The following is a 13613-nucleotide window of genomic DNA, read 5'->3' as shown; positions in this document are numbered from 1 at the left end:
TGAAGTCCAAGTAGAATCTTAAAAGTTAGTGAAGTCTGCATTCATAGAACTCCTTCGGGTCTTTTGGTTGTATTATTTCCAACACCAAAACACACGGGGCTTTTGCTAGACCCAGAAGAAGTCCATTCCAATGGTGCTGCGTGCTCCTCTTGCTGGAGCGATGCTAGCAATGCCTCAGCAACCAGGTGGGTTTTGAATTCGGGCCCAGGAAACACACAGGTTCCAGTATCAGCAAAACCTGGTGGACAGCAGAATGAGCCTCAGCAGGTAACCTTCACGCTGACTTAATCTTATACTTGTCCTCTGTGAACAGCTTGAGCCCCTAGGCCACAGCCTGAGATGGCCACAAGCCAACTGCTTCAGATGTGTTTGGCATCACGCCCTCCTCAGAGGTTGTCAGGTGCGTAAGCTTGGCCACATGGGCCTCCCCAAACCCGCCTCCTCTAGGTCTGACCTCATGCTCACGTAGGATGACTTTGGGTCTTGCTGTGAACTAGGCATGTACTGAGCATTTGCTGAGGGTTTCTCCCAGAAGAAGTCACACAGGCTGAGCTCAGCTCTGAAGAACATCAGCGTAATGCACGACAGGCTGAGATTAATGACTTCAGTCTTTGAAGTCAGCATTTTGAGAACTGTGCCCAGTGAACATCCTCACAGAGACAGGTAGGGCTGTGCAGAAAGCTGTGCTTCAAGAGCCACTTCACTTGGACCCAGCTAGCAGAGTTCAAAAACCAAAGCACGTTGTGATTTTCAGAAGACTTTACAAAGCTGCAGCTACATTACATGCGTTAATTGAACAGCACAAACCAGTTCTCCTGAGAACTAAAGGCAAATCAAGTGTTATGTAAAATTACAGCTGCTGTATATGTGATCTTTGTATGAACCTCTTAACACTGTACAGCAACACTAGGATAGCCACGTATTTGTGTCTTAGTGAGGAACGTAAAAATTGATTTAGTCCTCTCAACAGAGTGATTTTGTTATTTACAGTCTTAGACTGGATGTATAGAGATATATCTATACGTATACAGATATAGATATATAGATAGATATAAAATAGACCAGCAAATCATTCTGCAGTACTGGTTTGTCCCAGCAATTTTATCTGATGTTCTACAAAAATACATCAATGGCATTGGAAGTTCTGTATGATACTTGGTGTTGTCTCACATTTGCAATGATACTTGAGAACTATTACAACCTACACTAAATAAGGAAGGGAAATTTTATGATTACCTGGGATTTGTTCTTGCAAAATACTGTTAGACTCCCATTATAATTTAATTTATCACAGATAAAAAGTGTTGTTGTTGCAAAATGAAGCTGCGTTTTAAAACTGGATGTATGATATGCATGAATATGCTCAGCACACAGATTCCCATGGGATTTTTTTCATTAGGAAGATTAATTTTTTCTTATTAAAAATATATTGCCAGGTTTTAAAAATAGTTAAGGCAAAGGAGACTATAAACAATAACTGCATCACTTCTATTAATTTACAGTGCTGCATTTCTGCTGTTACGTATAATTTCATTGGAGCACTTGAACCTAGACAAACACGATGGCATTTTTAATTTGGGCAAACTAGCTTTGCCCTAAAATTCCTTGTTGAGTGAAGACAAAGTTCAAAATATGAGCCAGCAAAATGACACCAGATGTTCCACAGCAGATCACAGAACACATTACTAAACTACCTTTTGAGGCTTAGTAACCTAATACCGACTTTTTGAACCTAAATTTCTGCCTTAAAGTTGTGACAAAAGCTTGACCTTACTTCAAGTTCTCCACGTGGTTTGTACTTAAATTCCATTCAATCACAGAATCTCAGGAGTTGGAAGGGACCTCGAAAGCTCACCCAGTCCAACCCCTGCCAGAGCAGGATCACCAGACCAGGTCACACAGGAACACGTCCAGGCGGGTTTTGAATGTCTGCAGAGAAGGAGACTCCACAACCTCTCTGGGCAGCCTGGGCCATGCTCTGTCACCCTCACAGTAAAAAAGTTTTTCCTTATCTTCAGGTTGAAACATTCAAAGACACTACAAAATAAGCAGCAAACCAGGAAACAACATAGGCTGCACATTTAAAATGCTTTGCCCCAGAAACGCTTTCACAAGCCACGTGCCTGGAGAAGAGGCCAACACCACATCCATGAAAACCCCCGAGTATCACAACTTGGAGATCATTCCCAGAGCAGGAAGGTGTATGCACAGCTCCTGAATGGTCTCATTTGATGCAAAAAAATTGAAGCTGGGGAAAAAACTAAAATGATTTCTAGTGTCTGTGGCTTGGTTTGTTCAGTTTTTGTTGGTTTGTTTTGTTGTTTTTTTTCCTTCAAATTGTAGCCCTTGTAACTTTCAATGAGAAAACAATGGAAGAACCTGTTGAAGTCTGGTTTGAAATATTTCTCCTTATTTTCAGCAGTGAGAATACATTTAATTCTCTTAAGAGGATAAAGGGACAGAGCTAGAAAGTTCAGGGAGAAGAGCAAAATACACACACCCCCAACTATTATTACTCCCTCCTTGCCTGACCAACACTGAACTCTTGGTCTATGACAACCACAGGGGCAGCTTCACAAGTGGAATGAAAATAATTTCATCCACTCTGCACTCCAGGTTAACACTTTTCCTCCCCACTTTCAAAAAAAACCTAAACGTGATGACACAACTAAATCTTCTGTAGCAATACAGGAAATCTGAAGAACTCCCACACTAAACAGTAAATCTACATAAAATTCCTGTTCTTCTTTCCTCTATTATTAGAGAGCCCTCTTTTCATTAACACCTGATTTTACTCTGCAGAAGTTTACTCTAATATTAATATTTATCCAACAACGAACCTTCCTCTGAATAACTCTGGACCACCTAAGACAGATGGAAATTTTGAGTCTACACAGTGAGCATAAAAGGAAATGGGTACTATTGTCTGAACAACTCTGTTTTTTAGTAATAGAGCGTTCCACTCATGAAGAAATTCTTTGGGCTAAGCTGATGAAGTGGAAGTTCAACGTGTCCTAGCAGAAGTGGGGGTCAGGAAACTTAGAGGCAGTTTGGAAGGCAAGAGGTTAAAGATATGAATGTGTCTGTCTTTCAAATTTAAGGCAGTCCCTAGTGCAGTTCACTCTCCTCCCACTGAGGACTTCTTTTTCCAGGGCTCCTTACAACACCCTCTGCACCACCAGAGTGCCTGCTGTCACAGACACACACCTGATACAAACACGGTAACCCCAGGCTTGACCCACGGCTGCAAAGTCAGTTCAGTTTTCGCAGCTGGAATAAAGATCCCTGTGGCATTGGTAAATCAATCTATCCCTGGATAAGGACTTCAAGCAGTTGCATTATTTATGATGGTTTCACTTATTTACAGCAGGGCTATCTGCACCTACCGATGCTGTGAGCATCTTACAGTGCCTTGGACAGAGGACCTTTAGGGCAGGTAAAGAAGAGTATGTATGAATGGCTTCTGTTCCACGTAGCGGAAAGAATCCACTAGTGTCCTTTGCCCAAAGACACATTAACGTATTACACAGAGGAGGAAAAGCAGCACCATCAAGAATTGTATTGGCCTGGTTTTGAACACACGTGAAGAGCAGGATTCAGGGCAAATTCCAATCTCAGTATCTTCAAAAACCCAATTAACGGGACATCCTCTAAGGAAGGCATTGATGCAGAAGAACCGCAGCTACTAAACTCCTCTTTTATCTTTTGAACTCCAACACACATCCTTGTTTTCCTTGCCATTTAAAGAAGAAAATTACCACATTAATAAAAAACAAAACCACTTCACTGAAAAAGCCATGTGGGCTTGCTTAAAAATAGCCCCAGCTAACAAAGTATGCTCTGACCTCTGCTTACTCAGACAGCAGAGTTACCTGTGTCCAGAAAGGGGAACAAGGGAATACTCCCTAGTGCTTCTGACACCAGAAACTTCTTCATCCGTTCACTGAGGTCTAAAGCCATGGTTAAAAGCAAGAACTCCCATTAGAATATTATTACTAAAAAAAGGTTAAAAAAATCTCACACCCTGAAATCGATATGAAATTCCCGTTGTCTTTTCATCCACCCTGTGGTGGAAGTGGCCGTGCTGCGATCCTCCAGCTGCCCAGCAGAGCCGCGCTGTTCCAGCTGCACCCTCGGCACAGACACTCGGCTCAAAGGGAAGAACAAAGCTTTTACACCTTCGTGAGCACTGCCCAGGCTCCTGCTCAGAGCCTCCATCTGCTGACAACACAAACCCAACCCCATTAGGCCAGCCTGAGAAATCCTCTCCAGCACCAGTTGCTGCTTTTTATGCTGAGCTTCTGATACAGCAGTGCTGTACAGATCACGTTATTATGGAAATCATGCACGTCACAGCAGTCTGATAGAGAAATAACGTATGTGAAAGGCTATGACTCCCAAATCTTCTACAGAAGCTTCACAACTGTCCTGTTAATCTGGAAATGTTGATGTCATCTCAAGGCATCCACACGTAACCCTTCCATTACAAACCTACCGACAAAATAACCAAGAGGAAATACTTTTACGAGTTATGATTTTTTTAAACATTTGCATACATAAAGCTGTATTTGCCTCCTACAGTGCCACACACTAACAACGTACTGCTCCAAACTCCAACAGCATCCCTTTACAGCACAGAAATAAAGTTACTTCATGCTGATGCTGGTTAAAGCAGCAATGAGATGACACATCATTCAACTGGCATTACAGCTCATGAATTACTGCACATTGTACCTGTATCCAGTTGTATCACTTAAGGAAATCCATGCAGAGAAAAGTCTATCCTGAAATTAAAGCACTAATAATCCATACTGATAAAGAAACAGAGATGCACTCATGGTCTTTCTTGTTTTTTCATTTTTCACTAAAGAAGCCATTGATGTTCCCCATGATGTGAAAACCATCACCGTAACAAGAACTGCCCCATCTCCCCTTTGCTTTAGCACAATTTTGTTATTCTACCTGCAGCTCTTCAGGGTTGGCACAGGCCCCTTCAGCTGAAAGATCAACAGCAACTTGTGTAGAGAACTCCAAAATGCACCACGAGATCGAGTCCCCCATCTCCACAAAGTTTCAAGGCTTTGCTGGCGACAGCCTCAGGACCAGGCACTGAGTTTTGTCGTCCCAACACACCAGTGGACAACAGAGCACCACCTGCAGGGCGCTCCTTCTAGTCTGCGTGGTTTTTTGGTTTTCCTCTTCGTTTACCTGACATCGCCTTCGTTCTGCAGTCACTCGGAGGAGTGTTTTATTACATGTTAAAAGACAAGATATGTATTGAAAGTAGCAATTTTATTTGAGTTAAAATTATTTACAAAAACCCAAAGACATACTTCATGAAACTGGTACAAACTATTTTTCCTGCCGTTGGCTTTTGCTCCAAAGATCACAGCTGAGAAATACTGTATAAAATAAAAATAGGATTGGATTCAGAAAAGTACTCTACTGTTCTAATTTCCAATTGAGAGTATTTACACAAGTATTTACAATGGAAAAAAAGTTACTTTAAAACTTTAATTTGCAAGTTGGCCTCAAGTACCCTTTAATGCAGAGTTATTTGAGGGTCTAACACACAAAAATGCACTGCAGTTCACAGGGTGATTTCTCCCCCCACCCTCAAAGAAAAAAAACCTGCATTTGTCAGTGCCTGACAATCAGTTACATGTAAAAAAACCTGTTAAACACTGAGGTAAAGCAATTCCCAAACAGTTACCAGTGTAACAAAGAAAGGTTGTTGTCCCTGCTTTCCCCCCACCGTAGGATCTGTGTTTTCTTTTCTCTTGCCATCTCTCAACAGAAAACTACGTCGTCAATTTGAAATTCCACTAGAAGTGAAAAATCTCTCAAATCAGAGAACTGGATGGGCAGAATACCCCGTCATTTCTTCCCGATGTAGATCAGTGACATCCAGCTGCTCTCTCTCAATACCGAGGGCTTTTTCCAAAGGGGAACACAACCTCAAAAACTTTTCTAAGTTACACTGACACAGTAACTTTTAGAAGGTGATGAGAGAAAATGCAAAAAGGTATGACCAACATAGAAATTTTGCCGCTAATCAGTTACTTCCTTACAGAATTCCCAACAATCTGCATTATCAAAAATAGGAAGACATAGAAGGCAGCCACTGTATGTAAAAAATTTACAGCTGGCACTGATACAAAAGCACAAGTTCTTAACTTTATACACGGAGATAACACAAGATCTAAAAGCAGGTTAGATTTCCTGTTATTTCCTCCTCATTATACATAGAACTAATATTTTTATGGCTTCAAGTTTCACAAATTCAATGGAATAACATGATGTAACTACCTGTACAGGTACTTAAAAATGTCGATGAAGCAGATCTCAGAACGGTCTGCAAATATTCAAGACCAGCTTAATAAAAATAATTACCAATTCTGTTGGTCTGAATAATGAGTGCAAGAAAAAAACTGTTAAAAAAAAGTCATGAGTTTTCTGGGATTCTTTGTTCCACGTAAGTCTTCAAACACAATGCTTTGCTGTGAACTAGACCTCGGACTGAACAAAATCTTACCTATATCAGCAATTTAAGGCTTTGCGTTGTATGCATTTAAACTTTGTCATACTACGGAAGAATGAAATAGAAAGATTATGTCAGCTGAAACATTAATCCCCATTGGTGTTTTAGCTTCTTTGAAATTCTTGCCCCTAAAACGTCCAAATTCTTTGTACTGAGCATTATAAAATACATCGTGAGTGCTTCCTTGAAACAAATTAAAACAGCATTTCAAAGTTTTTGCTTATTAGAAGTGTAAACTACCCTGGGACTGAGTTCCTGTGGCTTTTTTAACGTTTTCTGTTTTGAACAGGGCACAACTTCTTACAGTTATTATTTCTTTTGTGGATAACATACCCTCAAAATGGCTTCGTGTGTTCATGGGTTTGCATGCTTCTTGGAACTACAAAGTGTTATGGTCTATCAGCTTACAGTACATGGGCCGTGACAATTTTAGAACTGAGAAATAGTTCAGCAACCTAATTTCAATCAAAACAGTATAAAAAATAAACTATCCAATCCTCGCCTCTTTGGATTCCAACAAATTTTAAATATAGACAGTAGTTAAAATCACAAAAGTATTTAAAAATTTATATTTTATGATTTTGGAATAATCTAGTAATAAAAAAGCACGAGCAAATTAAACTCAAATAGGAGCGGTGCTGCTGTCCAGAACTTCTTTATTAGAACATTTGTTTGATACCTCAGTAGCTAAGCTGCCTTTGCACCTGGCTGGCATGAAACAGTGGCTCAACAGTAAACAGCAGTTGCACTATCAGCAGCAAGATTTTCCTCTTGAAACTCGTCACGAACAAAGCAAGAAAAAGAGATAGGGAGGGTAAACCCTGCCAAAAAATATTGAAATACTGCACTGCATCATAAACAGCATGGGTTCTTTCTTTATTTTCCTCAGAACCTTTTTCCCCTCATTTTTGATAGTTGCAGATTGATGTAGTAACTGTCTTTTAGAAAATGCTGAATGCATGGTTAAGAGACCAGGTAGCCTTAAAAATCCGAACACGAATGACACAGATGAATGCTCTTGGTATATCCTTCAAGGACTTCTTTCATGACTTCTTCTTTTGTCTAAGGGTAGCTCCAGCATTAGAGTGCCTGCAGCGGAAGTTAAGTATCTAGCAGTGTTCCAAGTATTCAATCACCCTAGAGATAGATTTCTGGCCTGTTGTTCCAACAGCACACTGGAAAATGTAACAGAAAACACAAGTAACAAACAAGCATTTGTAATACCTCCTTAAAATATCTCAGAGCTCTACTTATTTCACAATGGCGATATTTAGAATTACGTATTAAGCAATTAGGCTTAAGCAGAGGATTCAATTTTCCCGACCAGTTGCCATCATGGAATGAAAGCTTTACTGCCAAAATAATTACAGACAAATGGGCTTTCAATATTTAAAAGCTGAAAATCATCCTGTGCTCTTCTAAGGATGCAAACTGAAATACGTTAAACGCTTCTAAAAACGTGTGGACTATAAACAGAACACACAACTACAAAAATATCTATATACCTCAATTTAAAATGTGTTACTTACAGTAAGATTCATAAAACTGAGAAACTTTTTGAGCATTTCAGTCATTATCGAGAAGTCCCCTTCAGGTAAGTACTCTCTCACAGTAGTCACATTGATCTAAGAAATAAAACAAGCTATTTTAATTCGGGAAACATTTTTCCGACAGAGAACTGTGTTACTCTGTCTGCAGATAAGATGCAATAAGACAAGTACATTCATAGCGTGATTAAGATGGCTTTTGCTGTCATCTCTGTGATTTAAGTCTCTCAAGTAATACTCATGTGTTTGTATTTCTAGGAAACAACAACTGCTAACATATTTCTTTTCCTCATTAGAGATCATTACCACCATCAGACCCAGGACCTACAGGATTATTAAGAACTAAAACCCCCGCCACGTTACTCTCCTGACAGAGAGAATCTCCCTTTATAACTGCTAAGGGTTGAGAATTATTGACCGTGCAGTCAGTACCACTGCAAACACTAAAACTGGATGGAGCTGCTCGGTCAAAAGGTACAGAACAGCGCATTAAAAACATTTCTGCCATCATGGTGAAGCTAAGTAAGCCTGAAGACAGGTCTGGACCTCATTTTCACTGGAGCACTTACTTAACAGGAGAGTTTAAGAAGTTCTCAACTACTAGAGTTCTGCATGTTTACATTTTGACTTCAGCTTTCTGTTATGTGTTTCCAATCTGAGGCAGCCACCTTCAACTAATGTGGACGTACCCAATTTCATGTAACTTCATTAGAGGAAAAAATAAAGCAGACTGATAAAAAGAAGTCTGATGTTAACTTGCTTATTGGAACTGCTGAAAAATAAAGCAAGCTTTTCCAATTATAGAACAGGCAAGCCAATTTGCCTTTGCCTTTCCAAAGTAAGTTCGTTTATGGGCTAAGACTTAGCAGCAGTGGGGAGAGAGGCAGAAGAGGTTAAATATTCAGTTCCAGTCGGTTTCTGGTGAACACATCAATATTCAGAACATTCATTTTGGTGAAACACCTCTGGCAATTTTCCGTGGAACTGCATCCATCGGTGTAGCTCCATCAGAGAACCAGCTCACACTGACCCTCGGTTCAATAAACCCATTTCAGTATTGCAGATTATTAATTCACTAAAATTGTACTGGACTTCAGAGCACGTTATTGACTTATTCCCTTACTGGACTCTCTTGGCAGAGACAGCCTAGAAGCAATGCTGTGTACGAGGCCACAATGCAGTCTTCCATGTGCTTCCCAGCGTGCTGAAGAGCTGTGGAGAGAGACAACCGAGTGTATTGTGTTCTCTAAGCAGCTGCTATCTTCTACTGCTTCAAATACAATCTTGCATTATCACTTCTCACAGTTCTTTTTTCTCAAGCAAAATGAGCTCTTGGACTAAGACTTCAGAGGCAAGAATCAGACAAACTCTGTACTCACTAACTCAGCAACACATTCCCAAGCAGAAAAACGGCGTTCGTTCACTTTCAGTTCATTACATCGTATAGCACTGAATTATTTGCCATTTTAACGTGCAAACTGCATGCTTAAAACACCAAAATACAAATATAATTGTTTCACGTAATACTATAAAGTTTATTAAAGCTTTTTGAAGCTACCACCAGAAGAAGTTTACTGTGTGAAGGGTAACAGATAGAGCACATTTGCTAATGACTCGGCATTTTTTGGCAAACCACAGACAGCTGCAGACCCCAGCTGACAGAGCTACAAATCAGGAGGAAGGATATAAAGCAAGGCTTGAAAGAGTAATATCCCACACCTACTATTAGAGGATTAAAACACAATCAGAAGTCATACACTGCACCGACAATTGGAAGATTAATGAGAAGGACTGGTGTGTCTGACCTTCCAGAGACAAACTACACGACTCTGCTTTAGAGACACTTCGATTCCTGGAACAAACTACCAGAGATACAGCATAGCAAGGCATCGCACAGGTACCTGAGACACCACCAAAGGAGCGAGAAAACTCAGACAACAAAGATGAGGGACAGAGGAAGCATATGTGCAAACAGGGAGGGGAGGAAAAACCCTAGAGGTAACGTGAAACAAGAATAGGTCACAATATCCTGGAAAACACAATTAAGGCAGGTAACTTTCAAGGACTGTTTCAGTAGAACAAGATAAAGGCCTAAAAGCCATCCCTTTCAGAGTATTTCTTACACACAGAGTTCCTAAAAATGGTTCGTTTTGTGGGGTTTGTGGTGGTGGTTTTGCTGTTTGTTGTTTTTTTTTTTTTAAGAAGGAATTGGCAGAAGGTACTATTGAGAAAATGAAAAGTAGCATAACTCCTTCCATTTCTCATGCTTCAGCTCTGAACTGCCCCTACTTATGATCTGTAACACTTTCACATGAGGGATACGCTGAGGAAATCTCAGCCCCAGACACAGGAAGGTAGGAAGCAGAGGACAAGGTGGGAACTGATGCAATCACAAAGTTCTTTGCCTTTTCTGTGCTCACCGCAAGCAGACAACGTACCTTTGTTAAGATCAAGTTCTTCATCATCTTCTTCCTTCTTATCCTTCTCTTCAGTACTATCTGGCTTTTCTGTGGAGACCCACTGAATCTCCCCACTGGTCTCTTGCCATTCCCCACTCTTATCATGCTGAGCAGTAGGAGCTTCTTTAATCAGCTCATCCGTCTGGCTCTCGGCCAGCTGCGCCGCTCGCTCACGCTCGAGAAACAGCTGACGGGGAAAGTTTCAGGAGAACTGCGTTATAAATTAAACTCTAAACACACTGAACTGATACTTGAAAGTTTATTTCCCCTTCTAGCCCTTAATACAGTCAGTCTTTAATACTTTGCTTAACAACAGCCTTTTCTTCTTCAAAGGAAAATACCATTTCCCCCAACACTAACGCTGCTCTCTACAGAGAAGGCCTCTCCCTCCCCAGCGCTGAACCCGCCGCCAGGCTCCTCCTGGGCACTGCAAATGTTTAATTGTTTTCTTTAAGACCCAGCTTGAAGACCAAAAGTTGCCACACTTTCCTGTCTGTTTCTGTTCTCTACCAATCCTCTTTTTTTCCCATGCTTGCTACACCCTCCTTGCTCTCTTGGCTTTTCCCTTGGTATATAAAAAGCAAAAACTTGAAGAAGTAATTTAAAATTACTCATCAAGAATTGTGATTGAACAAGGAATCGCATATTGTGCAATTACATCTTGTGAATTATTTCCCAAATCTTACAATCACCAGTTTTAAATACTTTTTTACTGATCTGTATACATTATTTATTATTATTACTTTTATTGATTATTTTGTTTGTTTGTTTGCTACTGGACAGTTATTTCACGTGGTTAAATGGAGGAACTGCTAAAAGCATCCATAAAATTATCTCCATTGAAATAAACATGCTGTCATTTAAAATACTTTAAATCCTTTTATTTTAGTTTGCATGGTTGAATTCATTAACAAAAACTTTGTTTTAAGTCAATACAACACTCAAGAATGCTGCTTCACGTCCATGTTCATTACATTCGTATTTTATTGCTCTTATAAAGCATGATGTATTTATTTAAAGCTGCAAACTCCCAAAAAGATAGTAATTAAAAAATAATCAATGCAAGTAAAGTATATCAGACAAGAGTAGCTTCCAGTTTTCACAGCTGGTTTAAAACAAAGCTAGAAGTAAGCCATTTAGGAACAAGAAAACTAGAAATAAACTGTAAAGGAACAAGAAAGCTTTAAGGAGTATGAGAGCAGCCTCTGGACACCAGTAATAATGACAGCACTGTCCTGCACCAGGAAGTTCTTTCTGTCACAGACAGAACTGAACAGGTCCGAGCTGTGAGTGGCTCTCCTCCTCCCACACTGTGTTGTATGACTCAAAACACTAAAGATAAAAAATTCTGACAAATCTTCGCTGCCGAGTTCTCCCTTCCCCCTTGACAGGCTGATAATGAGGAATGGTAACTATTACAGGAAACGTGCTTTGCTTACCTGCACTAAAGCCTGAACAGCATCAATCTGTCCCGTTATCTTTAGGCTCTCATCTCCTTCTCCCGTACAGAAGGAGTCAAAAGAACAGGATGTTTCCATATTGACAAGACAGTGCCTGTTCCGAGCACTGTACTCTACCAGATTGATCAACAGACCCAATCCCTGCAAGAATTGGAGAGTCAGAGGATTACATGTGTTAAAAAATGGTAATTGAGCAAAAGACACCTATCCATATAAATGTCTTCTTTAGCCCTTATCTTTCTGAGGATACAGAACTTACTAACACACCTTTGTGAAAGGGTTTGATAGACAGAGGGTTCAGGATTTAAAGAAACGAGGCAGAACTGAGATCCCTGCATGCTAGACATGTATGTAGGAATCTCTGTTTTTCCAGTTCTGAACATTCAGTGCTTTTTAAGGTAAGAATTTATAAATTAGAGATTCAGGTGTCCAACCTTCAGCTTATATTCTTAAGACTCTTCACATACACAATTTCACACTATTGCTTTTTACACCACAGAGACCCATTTTATGTAAGTTGAGCTAAACTTGACAGTGCCTTTATTTCAAGCAGTAACATCCACTCTATTTCTAAAGGTAAAAAAAACCAAAACCATTTGAAAGGTAATTCACAGACTTAAGTAGCTGAATCTTTGTTCCTCTAGCAGTGCACTTTTGCCAGCAAACACAGGGAAAATGGTCAGAGCACAAAACCACCAAATCCTTACAGAAACCTGATTTAAGTTTAAGTTTAAGTACCTCACGGAGTATGGACATGGTCAGTGAAAACTGTGGAGGCTGCTCCTTAATTTACAACTGGAGTGGTTAAATGCACAAGAAAGGCATGATTTCATGTAAATGATTTCATGTAAATGTAGCAAACAACATCTTACCAGCACCCGAATATCAAATCTCTGTTCTTGAGGTAGGAACTTTGGAACCTGAAGCACACAATTCATAGCTGTGCCTATCAGACCATCTTGTTCACCTGTTTTTGTACTACCCCATTCTGTAAACAAAAAGAGTTTAGAGGCTCAGTTTTGAAAGCACTCACTTTCATAGTCACCAGAAGGATAAAAACCTTTTGGCCCTAAAGACAAACTGGACTGTCTTGGCCAAAGCACACACTTCAATATCTGCAATTACTCAGCGAACTCGCAAAGACCAATTACTGATTACTGTAAAGTCAGCATCTCACACACGACTGCTGTACTGCACTGCACACGGGAAAAACTATCAGTATAAAGAGAGTGCACATGAATCATATGCTTTAATACAGAAATTAATTAATTAACATGCACATTTTTGTTTGTTTTACCGTTATCATTTGTTAGGTTGAGCAAGACACCAATGATGGCCCTCATGCAGTCTTCTACTGCTTTACCCACGTGGTTGGTTACATTCTGGTGAGGCAGAGGCTTATTGTCTGGTAAACAGATACTGTCTTCAGCACGATTATACCGCTGGATTAACTCCTCACAATGCTGCAGTGCTCTGCAGAGAGAGGATGCAGAACAAAATTACCTCGACAACATACAGGACATGCCGTCTGTATACTTGTATCACCAGGAAAAAACATCAAATTCAGACCTTATGCACAATTTCTCTGATGCCCAGTCTGTAGGGA

The 13613-nt window shown here is 40.1% G+C and overlaps 1 protein-coding gene across 1 annotated transcript in view; it reads right to left on the bottom strand.

Annotated features, from left to right (window-relative positions):
- Positions 1–6825: 6825 nt before the first annotated feature.
- The window catches only part of WAPAL (wings apart-like homolog (Drosophila)), a gene marked incomplete at its 5' end in the record, with an annotated part of 41556 nt that continues 34768 nt past the window's right edge, over positions 6826–13613 (bottom strand). Inside the window, 7 exons of the mRNA XM_010194456.1 lie at positions 6826–7716; positions 8071–8166; positions 9212–9300; positions 10527–10734; positions 11987–12148; positions 12880–12995; positions 13305–13480. Coding sequence (XP_010192758.1) covers positions 7651–7716; positions 8071–8166; positions 9212–9300; positions 10527–10734; positions 11987–12148; positions 12880–12995; positions 13305–13480 — 913 coding nt within the window. The remainder of the gene's footprint in view (positions 7717–8070; positions 8167–9211; positions 9301–10526; positions 10735–11986; positions 12149–12879; positions 12996–13304; positions 13481–13613) is intronic.

The sequence above is a fragment of the Mesitornis unicolor genome, unplaced genomic scaffold (assembly GCF_000695765.1).
Source record: "Mesitornis unicolor isolate BGI_N332 unplaced genomic scaffold, ASM69576v1 scaffold26901, whole genome shotgun sequence".
NCBI lineage: Eukaryota > Metazoa > Chordata > Aves > Mesitornithiformes > Mesitornithidae > Mesitornis > Mesitornis unicolor.
This window is presented reverse-complemented; position numbering and strand designations above follow the sequence as displayed.